Here is a 25,534-nt window from a genome sequence, read left to right as displayed (position 1 = left end):
CCCCGGAGGGAGCCGATTGGGCGAGCCGCCGCCGAGCGGCCCCCTCATTGGCCGGCAGCTCCCCGGGGGAGGTCATAAAGGCTGCGCCCAGGCGGCGCGGGGGCTGCCGGGCGGCGGGCGGGCGGTGGCGGGGCGGGGGGCTGCTGGCTGCCGGCTGCCGGCTGCCACCCCTCGGCGGCGGCGGGTCCGTGGCGGCGCCGCTCCGCGCGCAGCCGCCGGGCGAGCAGCGCGGGGGGACAGGGGCCTGGCCGCCACCCCTCCGAGGGCCCGGCGGCGGCCGCAGGTAGGTGGGCAGGGAGCGGGCCCCGCCCTGCTGCCCCGGGAGAGCGGCGGGGCCCGGGGAGAGGCCAGGCTGAGGTGAGGGGCGGCGGGGGCGGGCGGCCGCTGCCCTCCTTTGTTCGCGGCCCGGCCCTGACGGCGCAGCCCGGGAGGTGCCCGGTGGCCGGCGCCACCCAGGTGCTGGCTGACCGACCGCCGGCTGCTTGGGTTTCCTTCCCGGTTGGACCGGGACGGCTGCGCCCGGGCGCTGTTAGAGCTGTGCCCGTCCCGTTGTAGGTGGAGGAGCCCGACCATGAGCAGCGACACAGCGCACCTGTCCCCCGGGCTGCCCTGGCTGGAAGCGCAGCGCGGTTTCCCGGCGGATCGGCTCGCGAGGAAGTTGTAAATCCTTTGTGATGGCCAACAAGAAGGAGCCTCCCTTTTTCAACGAGGATAACATGGGGCCGTTTCACTACAAACTTCCTTTCTATGAAACTATGGAGCTCTTCATCGAAACGCTCACGGGAACCTGCTTCGAGCTGCGAGTTTCTCCCTTCGAAACAGTTATTTCTGTGAAAGCGAAAATTCAAAGACTGGAAGGTACCCTTATCTTTTATTTGAGCTTAAACTTTACCACTTTAGAGGAAGTCTTGTTCTACAAATGATAATTCCTAAAATCAAAGCAGAAAATTTAAGTGACTCATTCAGTAATAGGCATAAGCAAGGTGCTCGTTTTATGACTTCAGTTTAAATGGATTTTTTTTTTTTGCTATTGTTTCTTTTGTTTTCCTATCAGCTCATATCTTAGGCTTCATTGGAGTGGGTGTTTTCCCATTTTTTCCTCTTTTTGTGTGTGTTGTTAGTAAGATAAAGCATAAGAAATTCATAACAAATCATGAATTGTCTTGATATTATTTGGTATGTAATCTTTGTGTTGTTCAATGGATTATGTGACACAAAATTTGCTTGTTAACCAGCAAGGGCTCTCAAAACAGAGGTTATAAGCTTGAGTCTCTCAGTATGTCTTTACTGCAGCTCCGAGGACACTTAAAACTTGGTGCTGTAGCTGTCGCTTCTTAGGTTCGTTGGTTTGTGGTAGTTTGAATTGTCCATGATACCATAGTCCCAAGAGCAACTGCTGTGCAGGCCAGCTACCAAGACAGCTTGAAGTTACTGATTTGAGTTTTGTTCAGGTGGCTGATGTGTTGCTGGCAGGAGTCTGGCTGAGTGCTGCTGTGTCTTTGTGTGATGAACTTGGCAGGCATCTTGTAAAGCGATAACCTCCTTTAGTTTATGAGGCTGGTCTGTTGGTCTGGCTAATGAAAGCAGAAAATATGTGTTGGATTAGTCTTCTGTCACCCCTTTCTCATCCTGCATGGAAGAACATGATTGCATCTTCTTGCTTTGTAAGCCTAATAGATCTCTGCACGAGCTGACAGTTGCTTATTTCAAGACAAGGGATCCAGTTTACCGAGTCTGCTCGTCCATGGGTTTTATAATGCTTCTGTCTGTAGAAACCACCTTTTGGGAGATGTAAATATGATGCTTTAGACTTAAATTGAAGATATTCTCCTTCTCTTATGGAAATCTGTGCTAATGAGCTGAAACATAAGAGTTACAAGAATAAGGGTGATATTTTGCTAGGGAGATCACATACTAGAAGCTCCGATATGCAGGTAACATTAACTTTACAAGGTTCAACAAGGCCAAGTGCTGGGTCCTGCTGGGACACAACAACCCTACAGACTGGGGGAAGAGTGGCTGGAAAGCTGCCTGGAGGAAAGGGACCTGGGGGGATTGGTCAACAGCTGGCTGAATGTGAGCCAGCAGTGTGCTCAGGTGGCCAAGAAGGCCAACAGCATCCTGGCTTGTGTCAGAAATAGCATGACCTGCAGGGAAGTGATTGTTTCCCTGTGCCCAGCTCTGGTGAGGCAACACCTCAAGCACTGTGTTCAGTTTTGGGCTGCTTGATACAAGGACATCGAGGTGCTGGAGTGTGTCTGGTGAAGGGCCTGGAGAACAAGTCTGATGATGAACAGCTGAGGGAGCTGGGGTTGTTCAGGCTGGACTAAAATGAGGCTCAGGGGTGACCTTATCTCTGTAGTTACCTTAAAGGAGGCTACAGTGTGGTCGGGATCAGTCTCTTCTCCCAAGCACCAAGTGATAAGATGAGGAAACGGCCTCAGGTTGCACCAGGAGAGTTTTAGGTTACATATTAGGGAAATTTTCTTCACCAAACGGGTTGTAAAGCATTGGAACAGGCTGCCCAGGGGAGTAGCTGAGTCAGTGTCCCTGAAGGTATTTAAAAGACACATAGATATGCTTAGTGACATGGTTTAGTGGTGGACTTGGAAGTGCTAGGTTAGGTTTATGGTTGGACTAGGTGATTTCAGAGGTCTTGTCCTATCTAAATGATTCTCTTCTGCTCTATTCTATAACTAGAGTTTACATTAGGATAGCCATGTGGACATGCTTTTGTTTCCTGTGGACAAGGCTGTAATTAAACATGAATCAGAGAACGTGTTGAGGAACTCCTGGAGGCTAGAGGTGAAACAGGACAAGGAAAGGTGTTGTTTTTTTCTTCTCTGGTTGATTGAACAGTAGGAGAGGTGTGAGCAGATACGTGATACAATGCTACAAGTAAATTGAAAGTGAGTATAGGCAATAGAGTACAGGAGAAGGCAGTCTATATAGACAATACAGATAAAGGAAAGAGCCTGGAAGGATGCATGAAGAGACCAGTGGGAAATGTGAGAGAAGATTTTGAATTTCTTGTAGTTCAAAACAGGAGACTGCAAACAGGCACACTGAACTATATCTACAGCCTATTGTTGGGGGCTGGGTGAGCCTAGCTTAAAAAGGCATCACAATTACATGTGATCAGTACTAAGGTTATAGCGTTGTTTATTAGGAATTTGGTTTACATGTTGTAGTTCTCCGGATGATAAAGCAGTTAGTGGCTTAGCTGCCTGCTGCGTTGAATTAATTATTAATAAGTAAATTTCATTAAAACACAGAAGAGCTTGCTGGTGCTTACCACTGAATTGTTAGAAATCAGATGAAATACTTAATACTCCAGAACATAGTTAAAAGATCTGCAACTTCCCAAGTCATAATTCACTATAACTTGGAGGGGAGAAGGCAGAAAAATACTGGTTGTGTGCGTAAGTATGAAGGGAACAGAGGCTATGATAAATCCATTTTATGTTGCATTTGAGGCTACCATTGCGTGATTTTAAAAAACAAACAAAAAAAAAACACAACAGCTTCTCAGTATCGAAGTTTCTGCTGCAATGTACAAGTTGAAACAATGAATCAACTATGTGAAGGGAAAATCCTGAAATAATTTCGTGGTTGTGGTCTAGCAGGGGAAGCGGAATGCTTACTTCTGTTCCTGTTGCAGCAGTGATTTTTCACTTATTATTATTGTATCGTTTCAACATTCATGGGGTGTGAACCTCCCCAGGCATATCTGCCTGCAGAATGCCTCCTACGTACACTGCTAGGAGACACTACGGGGCCCTGAGCGTGCGTGTTGTCTCCATGGACTGATCTACGTGCGAGGAGGATGGTAGAAAAGCATGCAAAATAAGTTCTGGAAGATGATTAGTCTTGCTAACATCTCCAAGCACAAAATTTTGAATCATATCAGAAGTTACCAGATTTGTTCAGTTGTCATCAGCGCCTCTAATTGTAGGAGGCTAATACTAAAACTAAATTAAGAAGAAGTGACCTCTGTCAACAACTGGAATATCAATAGCTGTGGACAGTAATAAGAATGGATAGTATGGGTGTCACGTAAGGAATCTTCAATACTTCTGATAACATTTGTCATTCTCGGTACCTCTTTAATGATCTGATGGGAAAGGGTTTGTTTAGAGAGCTGCAGTAGACATTGGTATCCTACTAAAACAGAGCTCCTTTATCTCTATCTGTCTCATTCCAGTTGGTTTTAGGTGGTGAATATGGGTAAAAATGCATCTATGGGTTCTAGCACATCTGAAACTTCAATGCAAATCAACTTGTAAATTGGAGTTCAAGCAGACCCAGTGTGTGTATTTGGATCCCCTGCAGGCATTTGTCTCAGATACGTTCCGTGCAAAGTAAGCGCTCAGTTACCAAAACTTTGGTTTGTTACAATGATGACTTTGGAGCTACCTGTCACGTCGAGTCTCACATTCACTGAATGAGCCTTTTTAGGTGGTGTGCTAGAGAAGAACTAGCTCCCTTTGTCTCTGCTGGTGGCATAAAAGCCAGAATACTCAGTCAACAGCAGGATGTGGTATTGTGAGCAGTGCTGCTTGCTCCCTTGGCTCTACTCAGTATTTTAAATCAGGACCATGTGTTGATGATCATAGGTTGGATGCTACCTGGGTTTCAAGGTGTTGTGAGAGTCTGAGACATAACTTAGAAGTCAAGGTTAAAAATAGCGGGAGCTCACTAGGAGAGGAAATTGCTTCTTACTTAGAATAAATGCTTTGGTCACTCCCTCAAGTGATCTTTTCTTGCTTCCTCCATTGCACAAGTCTTTGTGGCTGCTGGGCTGGGCAAGGTTTAGTATTCTTCATTCAGAAACACATTATATTGAATTTTAGGAAGGAGCATTTAGACAGCACACGCCTAGTAGTGATTAATTTTTTGATCTGTAAAATAATTGTGGATAATACCAGGAAATATGTACGCTAATGTAGGTTACTGTCATGCAAATGGTATCTGGGGATTTTGACAGTTATAAAACCAGTACCTGCTGCTGTTAGTTGTTGGGAATCTTTGCAGCTCTTCCATAATGTAGCTAGGTAATGGGGCAAAATCAAGACTGTGGGCCCAGCCTGGCTGTAAGCAGGAACACAAAGTAAATATTTAAGAAAGTCTCCAGCAGTTTCAACATTAGATGAAAGATAAGTACCAAGTTTGAACTTTGACTTTGAAATATTTGTGTTTTTAAACATAGTAACCTTCTACCCACAACATAAAATCAAGCTTACTCTGAAATCTGTGGGTTTTTCTGGGTGTCAACCAACATCCATTTCTACGAGCTTACTTGGTGTGCCAGAAAGAAAAGCAAAGGAGTGAACCTTAAGGGTGTGACTGACGGGATGATTCAGAGATCGAATCAAATCCCTACTTCCCTCTTTTTTGCCCCCCTTGCCACCATTTTAGTAGGTTGTGTTGTCTATTGAAATGGCTGCAGATGTGCTGACAGCCTGAAGAAACTTCTTTTCTCTCACAGCATCATTTGGCTTGCCCCCTTCCATTCGAGCGTTGAGCTTTAGCTTTTTGCTTCGTTTTCCTTTCTGCTCTGGACCAATTTAGAGCAGACTAGTGATACAGTCATGTGCTGCTTAGGGAGGAGGGGATAGCAGATGAGTATCTTGCAGTTGTCATTATGGTTGCCAATTCCATGTACTGATCCCTTGTGCAAATGTCTCTTCAAGAAAGGCTTACTATAATCCAGAAGAGGAACAGCTGATGCATATTTTCTTGCACTTGAACCTGTAAAGCACATCCCGTTTCATTTGTGTATAAGTACAGAATTCTTAGAAAGCAGCATAAAATGGAATTAGTAATAAAGACTCATCTGTTTCCCATTACACCAGAGTATAGTATTTTCATCTGTTCATCAAAATTACATTGTCATTGTTGGATGAACAAAACCATGCTTCACTGCAGCACTGCCAGTTGCGAGGCAGCCTTTTTAACATAGACTCTCTCAGTTTATCAAAGTAATTGGAAATTGCTCCTTGGAGGCTGCTGAAACCATAACAAATGCAGACAGTAATGACTGTTTGTAATCAGAGGACTACAAAACAACAAAGAAAAGAACTTCACTGCAGACTTGCTGGCTCTTGCCAGCGTGTTCTTGTTTTGCTTATGCTGCAGACTTGAAACATAACCAATAACCAGTTATTCAATAGCTGGCAGGGTAACAGCTATTATGTTAGTCTACTATATGAACACATTCCCCTCATAAAAGTCTTGTGTACTTCGGAGAATGCGAGACTCGTTCTGACTGCCTTCCAAGTGCGGTAATGTGTCGGTCATTCATAAAGGACAAAATCTAGATGCTAGCTATGGTGAGAAAAGAACATTGTGATCTTCTCTAAAACTTACTAAAAACTCTGGTAGTTGCACCAAAAATGCAATCTGTGTTTTCCACGGGGGTGTCCACTTAGCAGGTTTCCTGCTTGTCTGTTGAATCTGCTTGGATTTTCACCAGAATTTGGCCCCCTTTTCGTCCTTGCTGGTGATGGGCGTTGGTGCCCTTTCTCCAGTGTTAGAAGGGGCTACTTAACTGGCCTCTTGCTGTTGCAAGCCTCAGGAAGCTGAGAGGTTTTTGGCAAAACAACTGGAAGACTGATCTTTGCATTCTCTTTTCCCCAGGTATATTTTGAGGAGTCTGTGTAGTACTGCTATTTACATCTCCTTTTAAGTATCTGAGCATGCAACTAGGCAGTGAATGGCATGATCTGACACTGAACTGTCCAAGATGAAAGTGTGTGATTACTTTAATGTAACCTTTTGGAAAATATATTTATAACTTTCGGTGCTTAATCTGTGGAGTGGTGTTTAGACCATTTTCAACAAATAGTTCTTGGCCTCTATAGATTCCAATTTAATTAAATTTTTTCAGGAACGCACAGTGAAATCTTAATTACCTGGGTTTCACTAGGCAGGCTAAACGGAATTTACTTCCTTTTGATGCTGAAGGGAAGATTTTTTATTTTTTTTTTCAAAGGCAGAAAAAGCTATTCTTCTTCTCAGTAGCCTTCATGCTTTTTGGTGGTCAAAGATGTCTCATCCTTTCATAACTATCCTGGCTGGTACTCAATTCAAAATGTGGAAGGTGGCAGCATTTCAATAAAACTGTGTGAAGACCTTGGGTTCTACCTGCTTGTGCTTATTCTCTTTAATGTGTGTTAGGTCTGTATTTAAATTACTTGACTGTATAGGCAAGAGGAAACAGATAGTCATTGTGTAGACTGTGGATCCTTAATAAGGAACAAATAGTTTGTATGCTTGCCTCTTTTTAACAAAAGTCATTCTAAATCTGTCCCAGAACTTGAGCTGGAAATGAGTATTACTGGATATAAACAATAAAGCATTCTGATGGATTAAAAGAACACTTAAAGCAAGTAAAAGTTGTCTAGTATGAAGTTTATTGTACATGTGAACTTTCAGGTTCCAAGTCAAACAGTGATAAAAACACCTTTAACACCTGAGCTGTTAACTGAGCTGCCACCAGTTACTTAATGTGACCTTGTCTTTACCGTGAGTAACACAGAATGTCAGCCAGATAAATTATTCAGCAGCTCTGTAGTTAGAAATTTTATCCCATTTTTCCTGTCAGAAACCAAGAAACTGAGGTGCAGATTAACGTTTGTATGGGAAGAACACAAACCAACCCTCCCTTGACCAATGTCTGGAAAAGAGCAGGTATTCAATAAGTCTGAAGCAACTGAATGCTTCTACAGACCTCCTGAGCCAAATGATTGAGCTCCACGTGCAAGCACAAGCTTACTGAAAACCTTAACTTTGTTCTTAATAATTATTCAGTAGGTTGGATGTCATGACTGAGGGCTGCTGTCCAAGTGCATGTCCTTGTCCTGCTTCATTCCTTCTCTTGTGATCCCCTTTCTCGATTCTTTTCTATATACCCCTGTTTCTTCCAAAAGCAAAACTCCCCCAAAACCCTCCCATCAAACTCTAATTTTAATCTCTTTTCCCCCTTTAGGTATTCCTGTCTCTCAGCAGCACTTAATTTGGAATAATATGGAACTGAAGGATGACTATTGTTTGAATGATTATAAGTAAGTATAGAATAAAATTGCAATGAATGTTTCTATATGATTGTTAGTATAGGCAATGGAAAATGTTATAAAAATGTATTTATTGTTATTTACAGCATTTCAGAAGGCTGCACTCTGAAGTTAGTTCTGGCTATGCGAGGTGGACCTATTAACACTAGAAGAGGTATGTGTTAACTTGGTTAAAAATTATGGTTTTCTTGTAACATAACTGTAAATGGCGTCGTGCAGCTAAGTATTTCAAACAAGCAGGTTCAGTTCCAAATTAATTGGAAAATACTTGACAAAAACAGAGGGATGTTTTTACCATCTTTTCTTCTTCAGCATAACAAGCGCACCATCTCTTTTGTTTTGTTTGCCCTTAGTTTAAGAAATATCTTTGGATGTACAGCATCAGCAATCCTTCATCTGAAAAAAATGCTCCTTTAATGTCATCATATGATTACATTTTAAAATTTAGTTAGTAAGAATCAGACATTGATTTAGTCTTGGTTAAGTGAATCATCCATTGAGAAGTGAAAGCTGAAAGTGAAGAAATCTCCTTGATGTTTTTTTTACTTGGAAAGCACTCAGCGTAACTTTCAGGTTGGGAAATCCACTTGTAAACTGAGCTGAGCTCTCAAAGACAATCAAAATGTTGTGCCTAACATTTGAGTGCTTTAATGGAATTAAGCCTCAGTTGCTCTCAGTGTAGTTTACCATAGGTAGATTTTGTAAAACAAGGCATATTTAAATTGTACGCTTAACTGAATTAAAATTTTAAGTTTTATTATTGCAGGAGAACTATGTTAATCTTTGCTTCAAGAGAAGTCAGTACCATGAGAGGACTGATTGTCATCTAGTAGCAGTTGACAGTAGGATAATTCCAGCTGTGAAAAGTTTTCTGAAAATGTTTATTTGTTCTTCTTGAAAAACATCCCGTTAGGAGTCCTGAGTGCTAATAAAAGAATACAGGGATACACTTGTTTCCATGTAAAATTAAAATGATTGAACTAAATTTTGTTTTATTTTATTCTGCAGTGAGAGAATTACCCAAAATGAGGCTCTTTACAGGGGAAAAAAAAAAGTGATTCCAGTAACTTTATTTTAGACACATTCTTCTGACCATGAAATAAACTTACCTCTAAAATGTTTTAAAATTATTTGTGGGAGGGGCTGGCCTGCCTCCTATGTTACTGCTTCTACTTAACTTGATATCTTTGGGTTATGCAACTATAATTGTACCTTATTCTTAATGAACTAGAAGTCTTCTAAGCTGTTTTGTGTCATACTTCCCATCTCCTATTTATCTACAGCAGAGCTTGAGAGAGATGCTTAAAGATGTATTCTATAATCACCAATATAGAAAGAATTTCTCCTTTCAGCTCTTGGAAATCAGGGAGAGGCATAATGTGATGATCTTACTGGGCCAGCTATTCAGTAACTAGCTGATTTCTTAGGCTATTCCTTCCTTTCTTTCACACATCTCAGTGTTGGTGGGACAGCTTTTTGTGAAGTGGCATCCTATACATTAATGGAACAAGAAAAGATAGTGGTAATGTGATGGTAAGGAGGAACAGCTAATTTAACATTCAAGATGAACCAGACTACTTTAATTCCAAAGTTCAGATTTGTATTCATCAATTCAGCCAGCCTCCTGCATATGGGATGTAAAAATACCTCCCAAGCACTCTCCAGAATATGTATGGTCATAATAAGGTCTTCTGTTGCTTCTCTGTATGGTTTGGTAGGTGCTACTACATTTTTCCTCATTTGTCTGTCAGAAGAGGTGAGAGTAGGACAGTTAGCGTACCTATGGAACAGAATAAATTATAGTTAGGTGATTGAACAGAAAGAAGTTTTCAGAGGATGGATTATTAAAACAATTGGACTAGTAGTTATATTCTAAACTAGTTTATTTACAAAGACTTCTTTGTTGTTTCTTAGTCTCCGTTTGCTAATAAACAGTTTACTGCAATGTAGAGCTGCAAAACTGGCAGAGAGGGACCTGAGCCAGATGTTTCGTGTGTACATATTTAAGCATCTAACTTGAATCTAGAGAATGCCACTTACAGATCAGCAAGAATGTTTGAAACTGACTATTTCAAGTTGAATCTTATTGCTGTTGTTTTCCAGGGGAAAGGCCTGTTAAAATGCTTTTGTGTCATAACTACAGTTGACTTTAGGCATGGTCTGAAAATGTGAGGGGTTTGCCAGAAATATGGGACTTCAAAGGTGCAATAATTTGTCCTTATTCTGTTTTTCTCTGTAGTTCCTGTAGAAGACCCTATAAGGGAAATGGCTGAATACATGGATCCTGGTAGAGATGAGATCTGGGAGAAAGGGCCATCTAACAAACAAGTCACCTTCTTAGTATATCGAGAAGGAGATCAGCTGAATTTCTTCCGCGTGGTAGACCGGGGAGATGGCACTTTAACACCATTATCTGAATCTTTGAGGTAAAGTTGGTTTTAATCTTACTGTTATTCATCAAGATGGGGATGCTGTGTTGACTTTGTCAAAAGAATATCTGGAATTTTGGAAGAGTGGTGGCCTAAGGGCTACCAAATTGCTGTAACTGAGTGGCCTAACTATACAGTAGGACTTTATGGTCAGTGGTCATGCTAACTGTTGTCTATTTGTGTGTGTCAGTAAAGTGAGGTAATGCTGACCTTGTGCTTGAGGCAATTCCAGCCCCTTCTCAAAGAGAACTTTACATAAGAGAGTCAACTTGGCAATAGGGATATTAAAAACTTTTGAAAATCAAAAAAAAAGCTATTAAAAAAAAAAAAAACTTTTATATCTTAAGATACTTATTTAGTATTGTATAGATTTCTCTGTTCACGGGGGTAAATCTTTTCCATATGGATATGGCTTGACCAAATATTTAGTCAGGAAGATAACTGATTAGCAGTGCAAAGTCCTGGCAGGGTTGGCCTGAAGTTTCAGAAAAACTGTTTTTATTTTTTACTTGTTTTTATGTATACTTAAATGATTACTAATAGAGCTGGCCCTTGGACATAACTAGACCTCAGATAAGTTGCAGTTGAGACCCCAAACTCGTCTTGGAATTGAAGTACTGATACAATCAAATGAGTGAGACTGTCACGTATGCTACCGTGTTACAGTAAACAGACTGCTAGTCTGTTTCTTACTGAAGCTACCAAAATTGATAAAATCTATTGGAGAAATATTAGGCTGTCTTTATAGCGCAGCTTTTGGTCAGGTTTTTTAATCTCCTGAAGAACATAATATTCGTACAGGTGCAAGAAAAGGAGTTGTACTGTTGTAGGGACTATCTGCATTTTCTCCATGACCAAGGCTTGCAATGTTTTAAGTACCTCTTCTTGCTCCCGTTTGAAAGCAAAGAAAGCAAGGTCAGTTTGTCTCACATTAGCAGAATTCAGTGACTACAATTTATAAATGGTTTTGTTTTATAGTTCTCCAGATCATTTTACTTTGCCTGCAGTTGAGTTAACAGTTAAAACTTGACAAGGTGTAAATACATACAATGATTACTGTCTCTGGGTTAAAATAAAATACCTGAAATTGTGGTAGAGCACTGATGGCAAGAAAAAAGTTTTTTAACAAGATATGGATCATCTTTGAAACACACATTTTATGAGCAAGATCTCAGGAATGTTGATACCTGTGGACAAAGTCAGTTAAAAAATGGACTATAAGTATCATCAAGAGCAAAGATCCCCGTCCCAACTCTCATAACTTTACGATCATGTTAAAGCAAAAACTCCTTTATTAGCCCTTCTTTGGTGTTTTTTCTCTTATTTAGTCAGAAAATGCAAGAAAAAGAGTAACAGTTCTTTTTGCATAAAGAGGAAGAAAGGAGACATGACTGTTGCATCCCTCTTCTTTCTATCCTTTTCTTGAATGAAGGGGAGTTCAAAGAATGTGTTTGAGTTGATAACTGAAGTCTTTGCAGATTTAAAATTCTGAAATAATTCTGTAGTGTTGGTTCTTTACCAGGAGAGGTATGTAATGTTTGTACTGACCATTTCCATACAGAGCTGTTCAGTTTCTGGTAAGAAATGACTGGACTGTTCTGCTGCCATCTTGTTTTTAAAAATCTGTCTCCCAGCTGTGTTGCCTTCAGAATTTTGCTACATTTTAGGAAATGGATTGGGAGAGTCAGTACATAAACACTGGCTCTTGACTAAAGCCAGCAGAGTATTTCCAAGAATAAGGTAAGATGCCAGCTTTAATTAGTGAAAAATATTTTTTTGGTACTGACTTTCCCACAACCTTTAATTCTTCCTTGGTCTTATTTGGAGAGAAGAAACTTTTGTCATATCTACTAAGACATTTGTATGAACACAAGGGAATCGCCTGATTGTCACCATTTCTAGATGTTGACAGCCTAATGGAAGAATTAAAACATTCTAAAATGTTCTATATACAGTGTTGAAAATGCATCAATTTGTAGTGAATAGACACTCCTAATGGTTCTTTTATTTCTCTGTCAAATGTTGGATGTGTGTTGGTGATTAATGCTTCATAGGAAAAACAATCCAGATAATGACTTTAAAACATTGTCTTTTTCCATTCTGTATTCTAACAGAATGCAAAACTTCAGTGTGATGCTATAAATTTCCAGTGACTACTTGAGTTAAAATATTTTGTCTTAGGTCTAGCAATTCTAATCTGTATAATTTTTTTTCCAAATGTGAGACTTTTTGGAAACCTAAACTGATCCTTTTTTATTTTTTGTTTTTATTTTGAAAAGGAGAAATAGAATATCACATCCACATGGGTGACCCCTCCATTTCCATTTATGGTGAGAACACCCCTCAGGATGGATAGAAATTTGGACTTTCCTTCCATGCCAGTGTCTGGTTAATTGGAAAACTGATCAGCTTGTTGTCTGAATCACACTGTTAACAGCTTTGGCCATACCTTCAGGAGACACTTGTGGAACTGGATATTCCCTCTGTGGGGAAAATATATAGTGAGTGTGAACCAACTGTATATGGTATAACAACTTCCCAGAAGCGGGGCTATGTTCTGGTTTCAGCATCAGCACTTTGTGTGAGCACTCTAATAAGGAATGCTTATTTTCTAAAATAAATGGATTCGAAATGTCTCTGCATACAGTTTTACGTAATGCTTTGTCAACAGATCACCTACGGATTTGACTTTCTAGTTGTCAGAATACTCTACATTGAAAACATAATTAAATTGCTTAGAGGGTGAAAACAAATTTTCTTTTATTATTTTCAGTGGTGGTTCAGTGTATAACTTATATGCCGATGATGAAGATGAGACGGAGGCATCACCTTCTGGCCAACAGATTATTGAGAATTCAATTACTATGAATAAAATGAAACTGCTCAAGGCAAAGATGGAAAACATGAATCTAAGTAAAAAGGTAAAGCTGTGATTTCAATTCTTTTATAATCAAGTAGTTCACACTTTCCCAATACTGGCTTTTCTAGAAAACAGGTCAGATACTTTACTGTCTTGGGAAGTAGAGTGATAAAGGGTATATGATTTAATATCCATTTAAGAAAGATGAATGCTATTTTATTTATGTTCTTCTGTTGTGAGGCATAGGCTTTACCTGGATTGACCTGTCAGTATTCGAAGAATTCACTATGGGTCCTGGATTTGTGTGTTTTGTTTTTTTTTTCCTTCTTCTTCTTCTGATGCTTTAAGTAGTGTTATTTTGCATCAATCCTCTGGTACAAAACAGTGTTTCTCTTAAATGGAAGTTCTGGACTTGCTCTTAAGTGGAACTTAATTTTTAAATGGGATTAGAAATACTGTAACTAAAAGACCTATAAAGTTAAATACAAGGATGAGATTGTCTACCAGATAAAACATACAGGTGGTGTTCAGGAGATCTGGATTAGTAAAATTATTTAATGTCTGTCTCGGTTCCCTAGATGCTAGATGAAAATGTTATGCTTTTTCTTTCATGGTTGTTCTTGGCTGAGACCCTAAGCTCTTCTGGATAACTTTGGCATTCTGCTTTCCCTTTTCTAATCCCTATGATGTACAGCCTTTTCAGGTTGTAATGTTTGATTCTAATATTCTGATGGTGGTGTGAAATTTTGGTGGTTAGCAATACATGGTGGAGTAGAGTGAATGGTTTGGTGGTCATTTCTGGCCATATACTGTCAGAATTCCTGAGAATATGATTTCAGCAAGGCCTCTGAATGTTTCCATAATTCAAATACTAACTGTTGTTGCGTTGTTTTTTTTTTTTCTTATTGTTTCTTAATAGCCTAAAAAAACTGTCAAAGTGAAACCTCGTCCTCCAACAGCTCCTCGACCATCTAGTGGCTCAGCAGCTGCTGCTCGTCACCGGTTTTTAAGAGTGCTCCCCCATATTGGACAGTCCTGCCTACCTCCTCCTGGGAATTCATATCCTTTGGAGTCTTCCCAAAATGCACTTTCAGCTTTGGCTTCTTTGGCCACTGCTGGTAGAACAATGCCATCCACAACTAATGACTTTCTTAAGGAAGATGACACTTGGCAGAGTGCCTCTTGGTCTCATTCGGTTAGTAGCATCAGGTTACCACCGAAAATATCTCGTGTTGAACTAGAAAATGCAAAAGTACCTACAAATAGTATTCTGACTCCTGTTTCATCTCTGTCTGCAAACTTGGAAAAAGTGTCTGAAAATGTGACCTCAGCAAATGAAGAGGATTCTGTTTTGTATCCGAATCTAACAAATGTAGAACTGTATGGAACAGAAGAAAAACTTTTATCTGAAGCAGATGCTTTCGCTTTGTTAACAGAAGCAAGCACCACAGAGCAGTGTAGTGAGATATATGATACAGGAAAGGTGAACCCAGAACTTGAACTGTCTGATGGAGATGAAGAATCTAAGGTTTTAGAACAGCATAGAAAACCTATTAGTAAAGTGCTGAGCACTGCAGCAATGGGGACTGGACTTCTCAGTACTCGTGAACTAAGTCCTCGGAAAAATACACTTTTGTCACCTCTTCGTTATTCAGCACAAGTGGCACATCACAGTTCCCTGAAACCACAAACACAACCCAAATGCTTTGAGGCTGATAACTTGAGATCTACAGCCTCCCCAAATGTGCTTCGATCTTTGGAAGTCCGTAGTATAGCAGACTCCTCTTTTTCTAGGACTACTAGATTTCATAGCGTGAAAGTAGATTCACTTGGCAAGAGACCTGATGTAACTGCTAAAGCAGAAGCTAGGGACATCACAGATGTGACTAACAAGGCATCCAAAGAACCTGTGAGTTCTGTAAATAACTTAGGATTTCTAGCTTCGCTGGCCCGAAGCACAAACAGGGAAAGTTTACAGAGTTCCTGTGGGACAGGCAGGTTTCGGACTTCTGGTATTGCACTACCTACAAATCTTCAGCATTTTCAGGAAGAAAGCTTTAGGAAAACTACTCCACCAAACGAAGCTGCTGATTATATTCTAGTGAGTACTAATACCCCCAAAGGAGTTGGGGTTTTCCTGTCTCTTCTGGTGTTGGCATTATGAAAGCTGTATTTTGTGTATGTCTGTGTGTCTTTTCAGGGAATGCAGATGGGGTGGGGTGCATATGTAAATCTCTACTAGTCTGAAACTGTTTTCTAAATTCCTGTTGGTATATTAGCTGCATGCTTATCTAAATGGATCCTAGAAGTAATTTTTCTTAAGAATTAAAGTGGTTGTTTAGTTCACAACTAAAATTATTAGTTATTGTAATGACAAAATTACGACTGTTTGAAGTGTCATCTTAATTCTGCTGCTTGCTAATTGTCACTTAATCCAAAGTTTTCCCTGTGACTGGCACCATATGTTCCCAGCTTCAGATTTCTAATGTACTTTGTTTTGTATGTTGTGAAGTACAGGAGACTATTAATTTGAGTAAGGCTTTTTATTGTAGAATTTTAATTTCTTCATATGGAAGTCTTGGACTGTTTTTGTAGGTATATTGATTGATACAGCATTGGTTTCAAACAATCTGATATCAGACTGCCTAATCTTTCATTTAATTTCCATCTGCTAGTAATTTCATTGTGGAATTTTTTTTTAGTCTGCTCATACGCTTGGAGTGAATGGAATTAACGCAGCTGTAGGGAAAAGAGTAGGTAAGTAATGTGACTTAATAATTTAAGACGACTCACTGATAATTCCTGATTTATTACATATTTAGAGGGCAAGAATCATATTTTTGTAAGGCATACATTTTTGAAAGTCCTTGCTGTGTTACACTTCTGTAGCATGGTATAACCTTAAACATTTTAAGCAATTATTTGATATACAGATGTCATCCTGATCTTGGGTAGATATGGCTGTGGCTTCCCTAGCATTTTTTTAATACTTAATGCTTGTCGTCTTTAGAACTAAAACATGACTTTCTGCTCTGAAGTTTCCAAAAGACCAGTTCTATGAATACTTCTGAGTACACTAGAACCAGAGAGACTACATTCATTGGTAGCATTTGCTCTAGGACTACAGCCTTGACAAAATAATTCCGCGAAGGAAAGCGGGGAGGACATGGATACTGAAGGCTGTTGGTATCATGCTGATTTTTTTTTATAATTTTGTTCTTTCTACCCTAGTCTTGTTAACTGTATTGTGTTTAATGCTTACCATCTACTGAAAAAGGATATTATTTGCCTAAATATGAACTTATGTGATTAGTTCTCTCAGGAGGAATAAAGTTGTATAAAGGAGCACTTGAAAACTCTTAATCCGTATGAGTTGGTCTCTAGGCTGAAGCAACCAGGCTGTATGTCTGGGGTAGAAGAATGGTCATGAGTCTAGACCGTATTATCTCTTTAGGAGCATAAACCAATTCAAGGGATCTATCTCCTGACTTCTCTGTGGAAAAATACTTGGCCAAGAAAATAATTGTCCTGGGTGTGTACAAATGCCTATGTAGGTAAAACTGTACTTGCTGAATCCTGTGGTGTTTTTTAACCTCTCCCCAAGCATATGTTAAATTGGTAAATGCAGTGGTTTGCTTCCACATCTTCTGCAGTCAACATTAATAAACACATCTGTCCATAAATTCTCTGTGGCCTAAGAGGTGATGCCCTAACGGGCATATCTGCAGTATGGGGAAGCCAACCTTTTTGTCACCAGCTCCATTTTGGATAGAACTGTGATGAAGAGACTACTCTGGTCTATTTTGTCAGACAAAAGTGTATTTTCCGAAAGGTTTCAGGCACATGAAAGACTAAGTGGGTGTCATTATGTCCAGTGGAAAGGGACCTGGGGGGATCGGTCGACAGCTGGCTGAATACAAGCCAGCAGTATGCTCAGGTGGCCAGGAAGGCCAATAGCATCCTGGCTAGTGTCAGAATCAGTGTGGCCAGCAGGGAAGTGATTGTTCCCCCGTGCCCAGCTCTGGTGAGGCCACGCCGTGAGTACTGTGTTCAGTTTTGGGCCCCTTGCTACAAGGACATCGAGGTGCTGGAGCGTGTCTGGTGAAGGGCCTGGAACACCAGTCCTGTGAGGATTAGCAGAGGGAGCTGGGGTTGTTCAGCCAGGAGAAAAGGAGGCTCGGGGAAGACCTTATCGCTCTCTAGTTATCTTAAAGGAGGCTACAGCGAGGTGGGGATCAGACTCTTCTCCCAAGCAACAAGCAATGAGAAAATGGCCTCAAGATGCACCAGGGGAGGTTTAGATTAGATATTAGGAAAAATGTCTTCACTGAAATGGTTGTGACAGGAACAGGCTGCCCAGGGGAGTAGTTGAGTCAGTGTCCCTGAAGGTGTTTAAAAGACACGTAGTGGACTGGGCAGTGCTAGGTTTATGGTTGGACTAGGTGATCTCAGAGGTCTTTTCCAACGTAAATGATTCTGTGATTCAATATCATGCATGCTCTTGGGAGAAAGGTTATTGGTAGTAATCACTTACATGACTGGCCAAAGGACAGATTCAGGTTGTTACCTTAAGGCCTTGATTAGTTACTTCTTGTTATAACTGCTGTGGAGACTGTAAATTAGAGAACAGGTGTAGCGTTTTTCTTTTTAGGTATGGTTCACCATGAGGACTGTCTTTCAAGCTCTCTCTTTCTCACAAACTGGGCTAACGTGCTTCTGGAACAGTATGCTTTTAGATGATGAAGTAGATGGCACTGACAAACGTTGCCTGGAAATTTCTATAACGGATAGCAGTGGGATGATAGCACTGTTGGTAAACAGGACTGCAATGTGTAGTGACTACCTGGTGTCAATTGTTGCATGCAGCTGCTGCACCTCAGCTGAGAAATGACTGTTAGGATGAAGGTGCACTGCACAAGGACCACTTCTCAGCTCATGAGGTCATTTTTTTGGGCAGCATCCTGACAATATAGTGATTCAAGTACTGAAAAATGTTTGAGAGAATGTGTTGCTCGTTTTCATTATCCTAGCATATGGTAAGCATGCATGAGTAAGAGCTGCTTTCTGCAGATGGAAGAAAGATGCTTTTTCTTTCTGTGCTCACCAGTTCTGAAGCAACAGCCAAGAATTATAGGACAGAAAGAGTAAAATAAGCTTCTAAGTACAGAAGTCTAAGGAACATCCACAAAGTGTGTTATGAAACCACAAAGCTAAATGGAGATCTGTAGTCTAATAATGCACTTTTGTTGCAATTATGAAGTACCAGCAAGGTTTTAAAATGTTACTATTATTTATTTGATAAACTTGAATTATTAGTTACTGCATATGCTAGATGCTATGTACTTAAATGTCCAGTTGATTCTTTGGAAAGCTGTTGTGTGGGGGTATTTTCCCGATTGCATTATGTATTTTTATTTTTTGCATTTGAGAATAGTATTAGGAGTTGTTTGACTTCTTCTGTAACGTTTTGCTTATGTGAACTTTTAACATGTTACAAAAATATGCATTGGACTCCTGCATTACACTGCCTTTTCTGAAAGTTCATAGGCTTGAGGTGTGTTCACTGTTCTGGCTTTTGTGTTTTTGTTCAATGTTTAGGCTTGGGGGTCCCATCTGAAGTATCCTAAGAAATGCAGAATGAATCTGGATTTCAAAAGAACATTTAATTAGTTTGTGGTCAGGAATAAATAAAAATAAAATGTCTTTGCTGTCTCTCTACTTCTGAAAGCAGGTGAAGCAACCCATCTTCCACCTGTGAATGGCTCAGTTCAAGCAAAAAAGAAAATTGCAAAGCATTGCTTTCTTTGTGGCAAGAAAACTGGATTGGCAACCAGCTATGAGTGCAGGTAGGCTGAGTATATAACCAGCTGTTGTTTAAAATGGATAGCTGGGTAAACCAAAAGGTTTTCTGGGCTGCATGATACTCCTTGAACACAGGAAATCAAAAGAGAATTTACAAAAGAAGTTTATAGAATTGTTTGCAATTCTCAGTTCAGCAAAAACTGCAAGAAATAAAGCTCAGGAATGTTGTACTTGTTCTGCTGTTGAGGTGTACATTCTTCGAGGAAAATCAAGAAATGCAAGTTATCAGGAAATAATGAAAATAATGAACATGTCATGGTTCTTTGTTTGGTGATCATATAATACAGAAGACTGGTGACAGGAGAACTTCCTACAGACTTATGTTCTGCAAAGTTTATCAACAATAATTATTAACAACTTGAAGAAAAACTTTTTTTTTTTTTAATTTAACAAAATCTACCTCCGATTTGGCCCTACTGTAACACATCTGCACAGTTTGCCTCTTACAAATTTCTATTTGACAACTTGAAAATTGATTGTGTTCAAATTCTTGTGAAACTTCAGTCATCTTTAAGCACCTCAAAAGCAGAATATAAGAGTGCTGCTCCCCCAAGTCATGGTTTGTAGACAATGTAATGAGATTTGGTGCTTGATGGTGATCACTGAGATTTAAAAAAAAAAAAAAAAAAAAAAAGGCAAAAAGCACTCATTTGTTCTCAGTCCTCAAAGCTATATTTTTCCCAAGATATGCTTTTCTTGGTGTCGTTTCCCATGACCTAGCTAGTTCATGCCAAACAGGAGCAAAATAGAAGATTTCTGCCATTGGGGAATTGTGATGGTGAGTTTCAGGGTGAGGAAGTACCTTCTTACAGACTCTTCAGTTTTTATTTTTGAAACAGTTTTGGACAGTATAAAACTTTCTACTGAGCAAATAGATATAATCTCTTCTAGAAATAACTAAGCAGCTTGCTTAAGGTTAAAAATGAAGTACATCTCCAGCCATGTGACCTCTTACTAGAATGGAACAACAACCAAATGAAGAATACAGTCATATGAGAGAACTGGTGATTACAGGACCAAGAACCAAAGAAAAATAAATTTGTTACCACACACACAAGCCTCAGGAACAGCTGCAAAGTTTATTGTGAATGCAGACAGATAAATAGAGAAGTACAGTCTAATAGTGTGTTACGTTAAGGTGGATAAGTAATGCTCAGTCTGTTTAAAGAGCATTCTGATTTTGGATGATGTCATTGCTTTACTGTCAAGAAGTAACTTAATCAAGTACGTCAGGCAACAGGACACTAATATTGATTTCCAAGCTCAGATTAGGTACAGCATATATAGTATCATTTTTCCTGTTAAGAGTCTTCACTGGTGAGCTGTCAAAGCAAAATTATCATATTAAGTCATTCAATTTGCAACTGATTCTGGAATGATGCATGCTTAGCCGATCATATAGAAAGCTATGTTCCCTATAGTTAGTCCATCTGTCATCTTTACAGCTGACTAAATTGGTAATTACTAATCTGAGTTTATGCCAGGCAGAAATCATGCTGAACTAAACATTTATTTTGGTGGTCTCAGTGATGTGGTGTTTTTTAATTGAAATGCATTGCGGCTTTCACCTAATGCCGTTATGTTAGTTCCATGTTTTTGTCCTCCTAAGTCTACCTACTGATGTTGTGTGAGGTCCTTAAAAAGAAAAGGAGGAAAATAAATGAGAGCCCATCATTCTTAATTTATGTGTTTGTGATCCTTGCAAGCTGATTCCTGGTATACTGCTATGGCTTAATTTACAAGCTGAAGAGATTGTTGGGTCAAAACTGCAGCATTCCGTGACAACAATGTCATTTTGATTACCAGTTAATGTTATCAGTCAAGGATGATTGGAATCTAAGCAGTTATGACAAAGAAACAAGACATGATTAAGCCAAAGGGTTCCCAGCATGTCAGAGAGTTAAAAGCTTCTAAAAGCTTGTAACTTCTAATATTCTTGATTCTTCAGATGTGGAAACAACTTCTGTGCAACTCACCGCTATGCAGAGGCTCACACCTGCACCTACGACTATAAGAGTGCAGGGAGAAGGTATTTGCAAGAGACCAATCCCGTCGTTAGTGCACCAAAGCTTCCCAAAATCTAACGTGGTTGTGCTGCATGTGGCCGTTCTGCCATTGAAGAATTATTACATTGAGAGAAGCACTTGCTTAAACTGCATAATTTTGCCATGCTCGATATCTAAAGATTTGCCAAGTAACAAAAGCACATGAGGATGCATCCTATTGAAGAATAATGTGAACACTACTGCAGTTAAAACTTTTCTTCTTTGGTGAATGAAAAGTTAAAGATAGTTTTTAAAAACTTACACTATGAATTAACTGTTACTGCACGTCTTGTGTTGTGTTTTATATTTGGAAAAGCTATTTCACTAGACAAGTCTTTAAAAGATGCACTTTACTAACTTCATTTACTGTATAACCAGACTTGAGGGGGTGTTGTAATGAGGGTGTCATGTAATGTCTTCTGTACTCTTGCGTTTTTTGTCCATTGCGTGGTATCTAAGTTATTTCACTAGAAAGATCCTCCTCCCTCCCCTTTCTTCAAAGAGCCTGTTTTGAGATATCTGAGGTGGTAGTGTATTCTGCCCCCTATTCCATTCAGATTGGCATTCATACACTGTGTATCCATTCTGAAAATAACATATCATGTTAATCACGTTTTCTTAAAATAATACTGTTTATATGACAGATTTGTTTTTAAATAGAAAATCTTCCTCTTTGTTGACATTAAATATAAGGAACAACTTATTTTAACTTTTTTTGTAATCCTAGATTTTTTTAAGATTTCACAGCCTGGTTTGTTAAGATGTCGAATGCTGTTACTGGAAGAAATTCTAATAAATATTAAATTTTATTCTGGTTTATGATCTTATAGATGCACAAAATAACTTCCTATTTCAAAGCACATGCCTAAATTAAAAGTTGGGCTTTGCTGGGGTTGGGGAGAAGGGGATATTTTTACATCTGTATTTTTCAGAAGCACCAGCTCATCTCTGTTCCCACTGAAGATGGTGGAAAATTCCCACCTACTTCATTAGAAACAATGTGACCAACAGTGTGTGCTTTAAATAAGTAAACCTCCTGGTTTTATTTTATATAAACCTCCTGGATGTGGTAGCAAAGGAAAAACGGGTGTTCAACAAATGGCATATTTTAATTTTGAGAATTTATCACCACCTCCTGATACTGTACAAAAGGCAGTTCAGTACTTACTTGCATGAGGCACCTCTAATGAGCATTTAGCTGCTTTAGCAAGTGGTGTTTGGAGCCATACCTGCTGAAAGCCCAACCTAAAGCTTGTCCTCTTTCATTCACTTAACATGTCTGGAGTCTTTATAAGCTTACGCTGCCCAAGGTGTTATAGTATGAACATACATGTACCTCCACATTGTATCTAGACACTTAAATGTCACAGTCCCTTTCTTAAAAGTTTCCTCAGTGATTTGGTTGTTTGGGGTTTTAAAATGATCTATGCTACTTTGTAGTCAAACAGTAGCATCTGATGAGCACAGCTGTTAAAAGTTCGGCCAATAAAGAAAAGTAGATTGAAAGAGAAATAACTTGAAGAATTCTCATCCTTGGAGAAATTCCTTTACATGTGGTCCACCTGTAACTTCTTCCTTTGGAATTTTCAGAAAGTGAGATCCTTGGAACACAATTTTCAAATTTGTTCTTCTGAACAGTTACAAGGTAAAATGGTCGTTCTGTGTGTGATCTCTGGGCTTCTTTTTTCTTACTAGAAAAAGCTGCACTGAGTGCGGAGAAGTGCGTGTAGTTTTTCTTCTTTCCAACACAGGATAATACTTCATGCTGGAGGAAGAGAATAGGAAACTGGGCAAATATATTGTTTTCCTAGCAATTTGTTACTTGTGGCTCAGCATCTTTAAGACAGCAGTATTGTTCTCTTGTAGATAAAGTACAAGTTCTGGTAGGAAGTAGAATTAAAATAATGTAGGCTGTTATCACTTAAACTTAATCTGATATTGTTCAAGTATAATGGCAGGATATATTTTTTTTCTGCAGTGTATTAGAATGGCCACACTCAAATTTTTACGAAGAGTGTACAATTGAGATTTGTATCAGAAAGTGTGAATAAAATCTCGGTTGTGACTCTTTCTGCATATGCATAATGACATTCTGAAACACATAACCATACTTCTCAGAAAATATAGTATAGTAATAATGTGTAAATTCTGTGTTTGTAGCCTCTTATCATTTCTATTGTAGCCCATTTTAATTATACCTGATAAAGGCTTTTCTTGAGCCTGCTGGACAATACTATGTTATAGGCAGTCCTTATTTCCAACCAGTAATACAGCCCTAAGAGCACTAACATTTTTAATTAATGTTTCAGTTGCTAATCTACGATGTCAGGTTTTACCAAATCCTGTATTGAACTGTGCTATGGATTAATTACTGTTTACTGTGTAAACTTGCCTAAATGGTTTGGTTTTCTGAACGTTAGTCAGTGCTCCGAGGTGCTGTGCATCTGCTGTAGACAACCATTTGGTTTCTGTGTACTTGTTCATGTAACTAGATTGTATCATAAGACTTTTACACAGTGGGAGTTTAATCTCTCTACTTTCCTTTTGTATTGTTTTTTCTTTTAACGTGAGGACCTTTAAGGCATAACCAGGCTGGTCTCTTGTTGAATGACCTTCAGGATTCTTGTGTCGAATTATTAGGTTCTACAGAGGTGTCAGAAGTGCTTTTGGATCTTGAATGAAAGATTTCCTTTCTCAGAAATCTCCTGTGGTGATAAAACTCTGCCAGCTCGCAATTCCCATCTCTACTCAGCTGGCATTCCCTTGAGATGTAATTGCACTGATGCCTTGCACTAACAAACTTGTCATAGACAAGGCTGGAATTGTTAATGCTTTTTATTATCCAAATGAAGTCTTTCTAGCTTTTTTACACACGAGGAATTCGAATTCTTTTCAAGCACTTCCAACTTTTGTAGTGGGGCACTATCTCCTGGGTATAAACTGTGGGTTTGGAGTTGCTTCTACCTCCAGGAATTTGCTTTCACTTACAGCCTTTGTGTTGGTCAGCGTTTTCTTTTTTATGTCACTCAAATTCATCTTGAAATATTTCATTTCATTTCTTGTTTTCTCTGGCATTTATGTTAGTGCTGAGTCACAGTTACTCATGTGAGAACGTTCTTGTGACTAAGAGAGACATTTGCAGCTATGGAATAGTTGTGTGAGCTTCCGCTGCTTCTGAATGCTGTAGTTCTTAACCTGATTTTAGTTTGGGGTGAGCTTGCGATGTTTGCAGTGGATGGAGTGTTGGAGAGAAAACAATGAAAAAAAGCAATTTCCTTTGTGTGGTTGTTGTCCTGTTTAAGATTATTGCCTATTAAAGTCACAAGATGTGCTCAATAGAAAGACGAACTCTAGGATTTTCCTTGTGAAGCAAATGTGTTTAGAGCCATTGTGATTTTTTGGGTAGTAATGCTTGGTTTTTAATACAGAGAACTGTAATTTTTTCATGTTCTCAGATGAAGTTTCCCAAAACAGTCTCCTGTTCAGCTGTTTTCAATTCCTGTTTTATATTTTATGTTCCTAAGGTTACTTGAGAATACCAGTGAGTATTACAAGCATATCTGTACATGAGTGAAGGGAGGGATATTCCTTTTTGTGGTATTAGTTTCAATTCTGCTTTTCCCTACACACTGAGCAAATACAGAATGAACAATTTTGCATGCAAAACTTTACTGCTAGTCAGAAATGCTTTTCTACCCATTAATCCAAAAAATAACAATTGCTTGAAAAGATAACAAGGGTCGTGTTTCTACTAAGGAATGTCATGCAAAGCCCCTAGGTGTCAGTGGAGATGCCAGTTTGAGCAGGTTCAGAATAAACCATTCAAACATACCTTCAAAATTGGACAGAACCAGGTATTTCTAATAATGCTTAGGTGTTTGCTATTTTGACCTATTTTATGTTCATAGCCTATCTTTATTTCCTCATCAGTGAAGCTTAGATTCTTTTATTTGTCAGGTGACCTTCTTGGGCCAAGTATTTTAGCAAGCTGTTTTTTATCTTCCTCTCCTTGCTCTGCTTACAGGAGGGTGGATGCTTGCCTTATTTTTTCCTCTTGAGGGAAGTCCACCACTCCCTTTTTGTCAGAGTTTACAGCCGTGGGTTAAAGAAGCAGGTCCTCTACTGTAGTTGTTAGCTCTGGGGACCTCCTGAGATTCTGTAGGGTTATTCCTGATGAATCTTTCCATCGGATAAGAGTTCCACTAAGAAAGTTGTGCAGTTAAAGAACAAGCTACACTTAAAGCCTTTCCAGTCTTTAAAGAT

General features: G+C 39.4%; 1 protein-coding gene across 3 annotated transcripts; it reads left to right on the top strand.

Moving 5' to 3' along the window:
• Positions 1-151: 151 nt before the first annotated feature.
• ZFAND4 (zinc finger AN1-type containing 4) lies at positions 152-22,080 on the top strand. 3 transcript variants are annotated; one of them, XM_084526091.1, is made up of 10 exons: positions 152-283; positions 556-858; positions 7,991-8,066; positions 8,162-8,229; positions 10,315-10,501; positions 13,278-13,425; positions 14,284-15,465; positions 16,067-16,121; positions 19,096-19,210; positions 21,175-22,080. In XM_084526091.1, exons 2-10 carry the CDS (start codon positions 675-677, stop codon positions 21,308-21,310), a joined length of 2,151 nt encoding a protein of 716 aa, XP_084382217.1. In that variant the 5' UTR covers positions 152-283; positions 556-674; the 3' UTR covers positions 21,311-22,080. The 3 variants fall into 3 exon arrangements, 2 of the variants coding, with proteins under 2 accessions (XP_084382217.1, XP_084382216.1); XM_084526090.1 differs by having other exon boundaries at positions 19,093-19,210; XR_014695046.1 differs by lacking the exon at positions 16,067-16,121 and having other exon boundaries at positions 19,093-19,210.
• Positions 22,081-25,534: the final 3,454 nt, after the last annotated feature.

The sequence above is a fragment of the Aythya ferina genome (genome assembly GCF_964211825.1).
Source record: "Aythya ferina genome assembly, chromosome: 7".
NCBI classification, from domain to species: domain Eukaryota; kingdom Metazoa; phylum Chordata; class Aves; order Anseriformes; family Anatidae; genus Aythya; species Aythya ferina.
The sequence above is the reverse complement of the archived record's forward strand: the minus strand, read 5'-3'. Positions and strand labels throughout refer to the sequence as shown.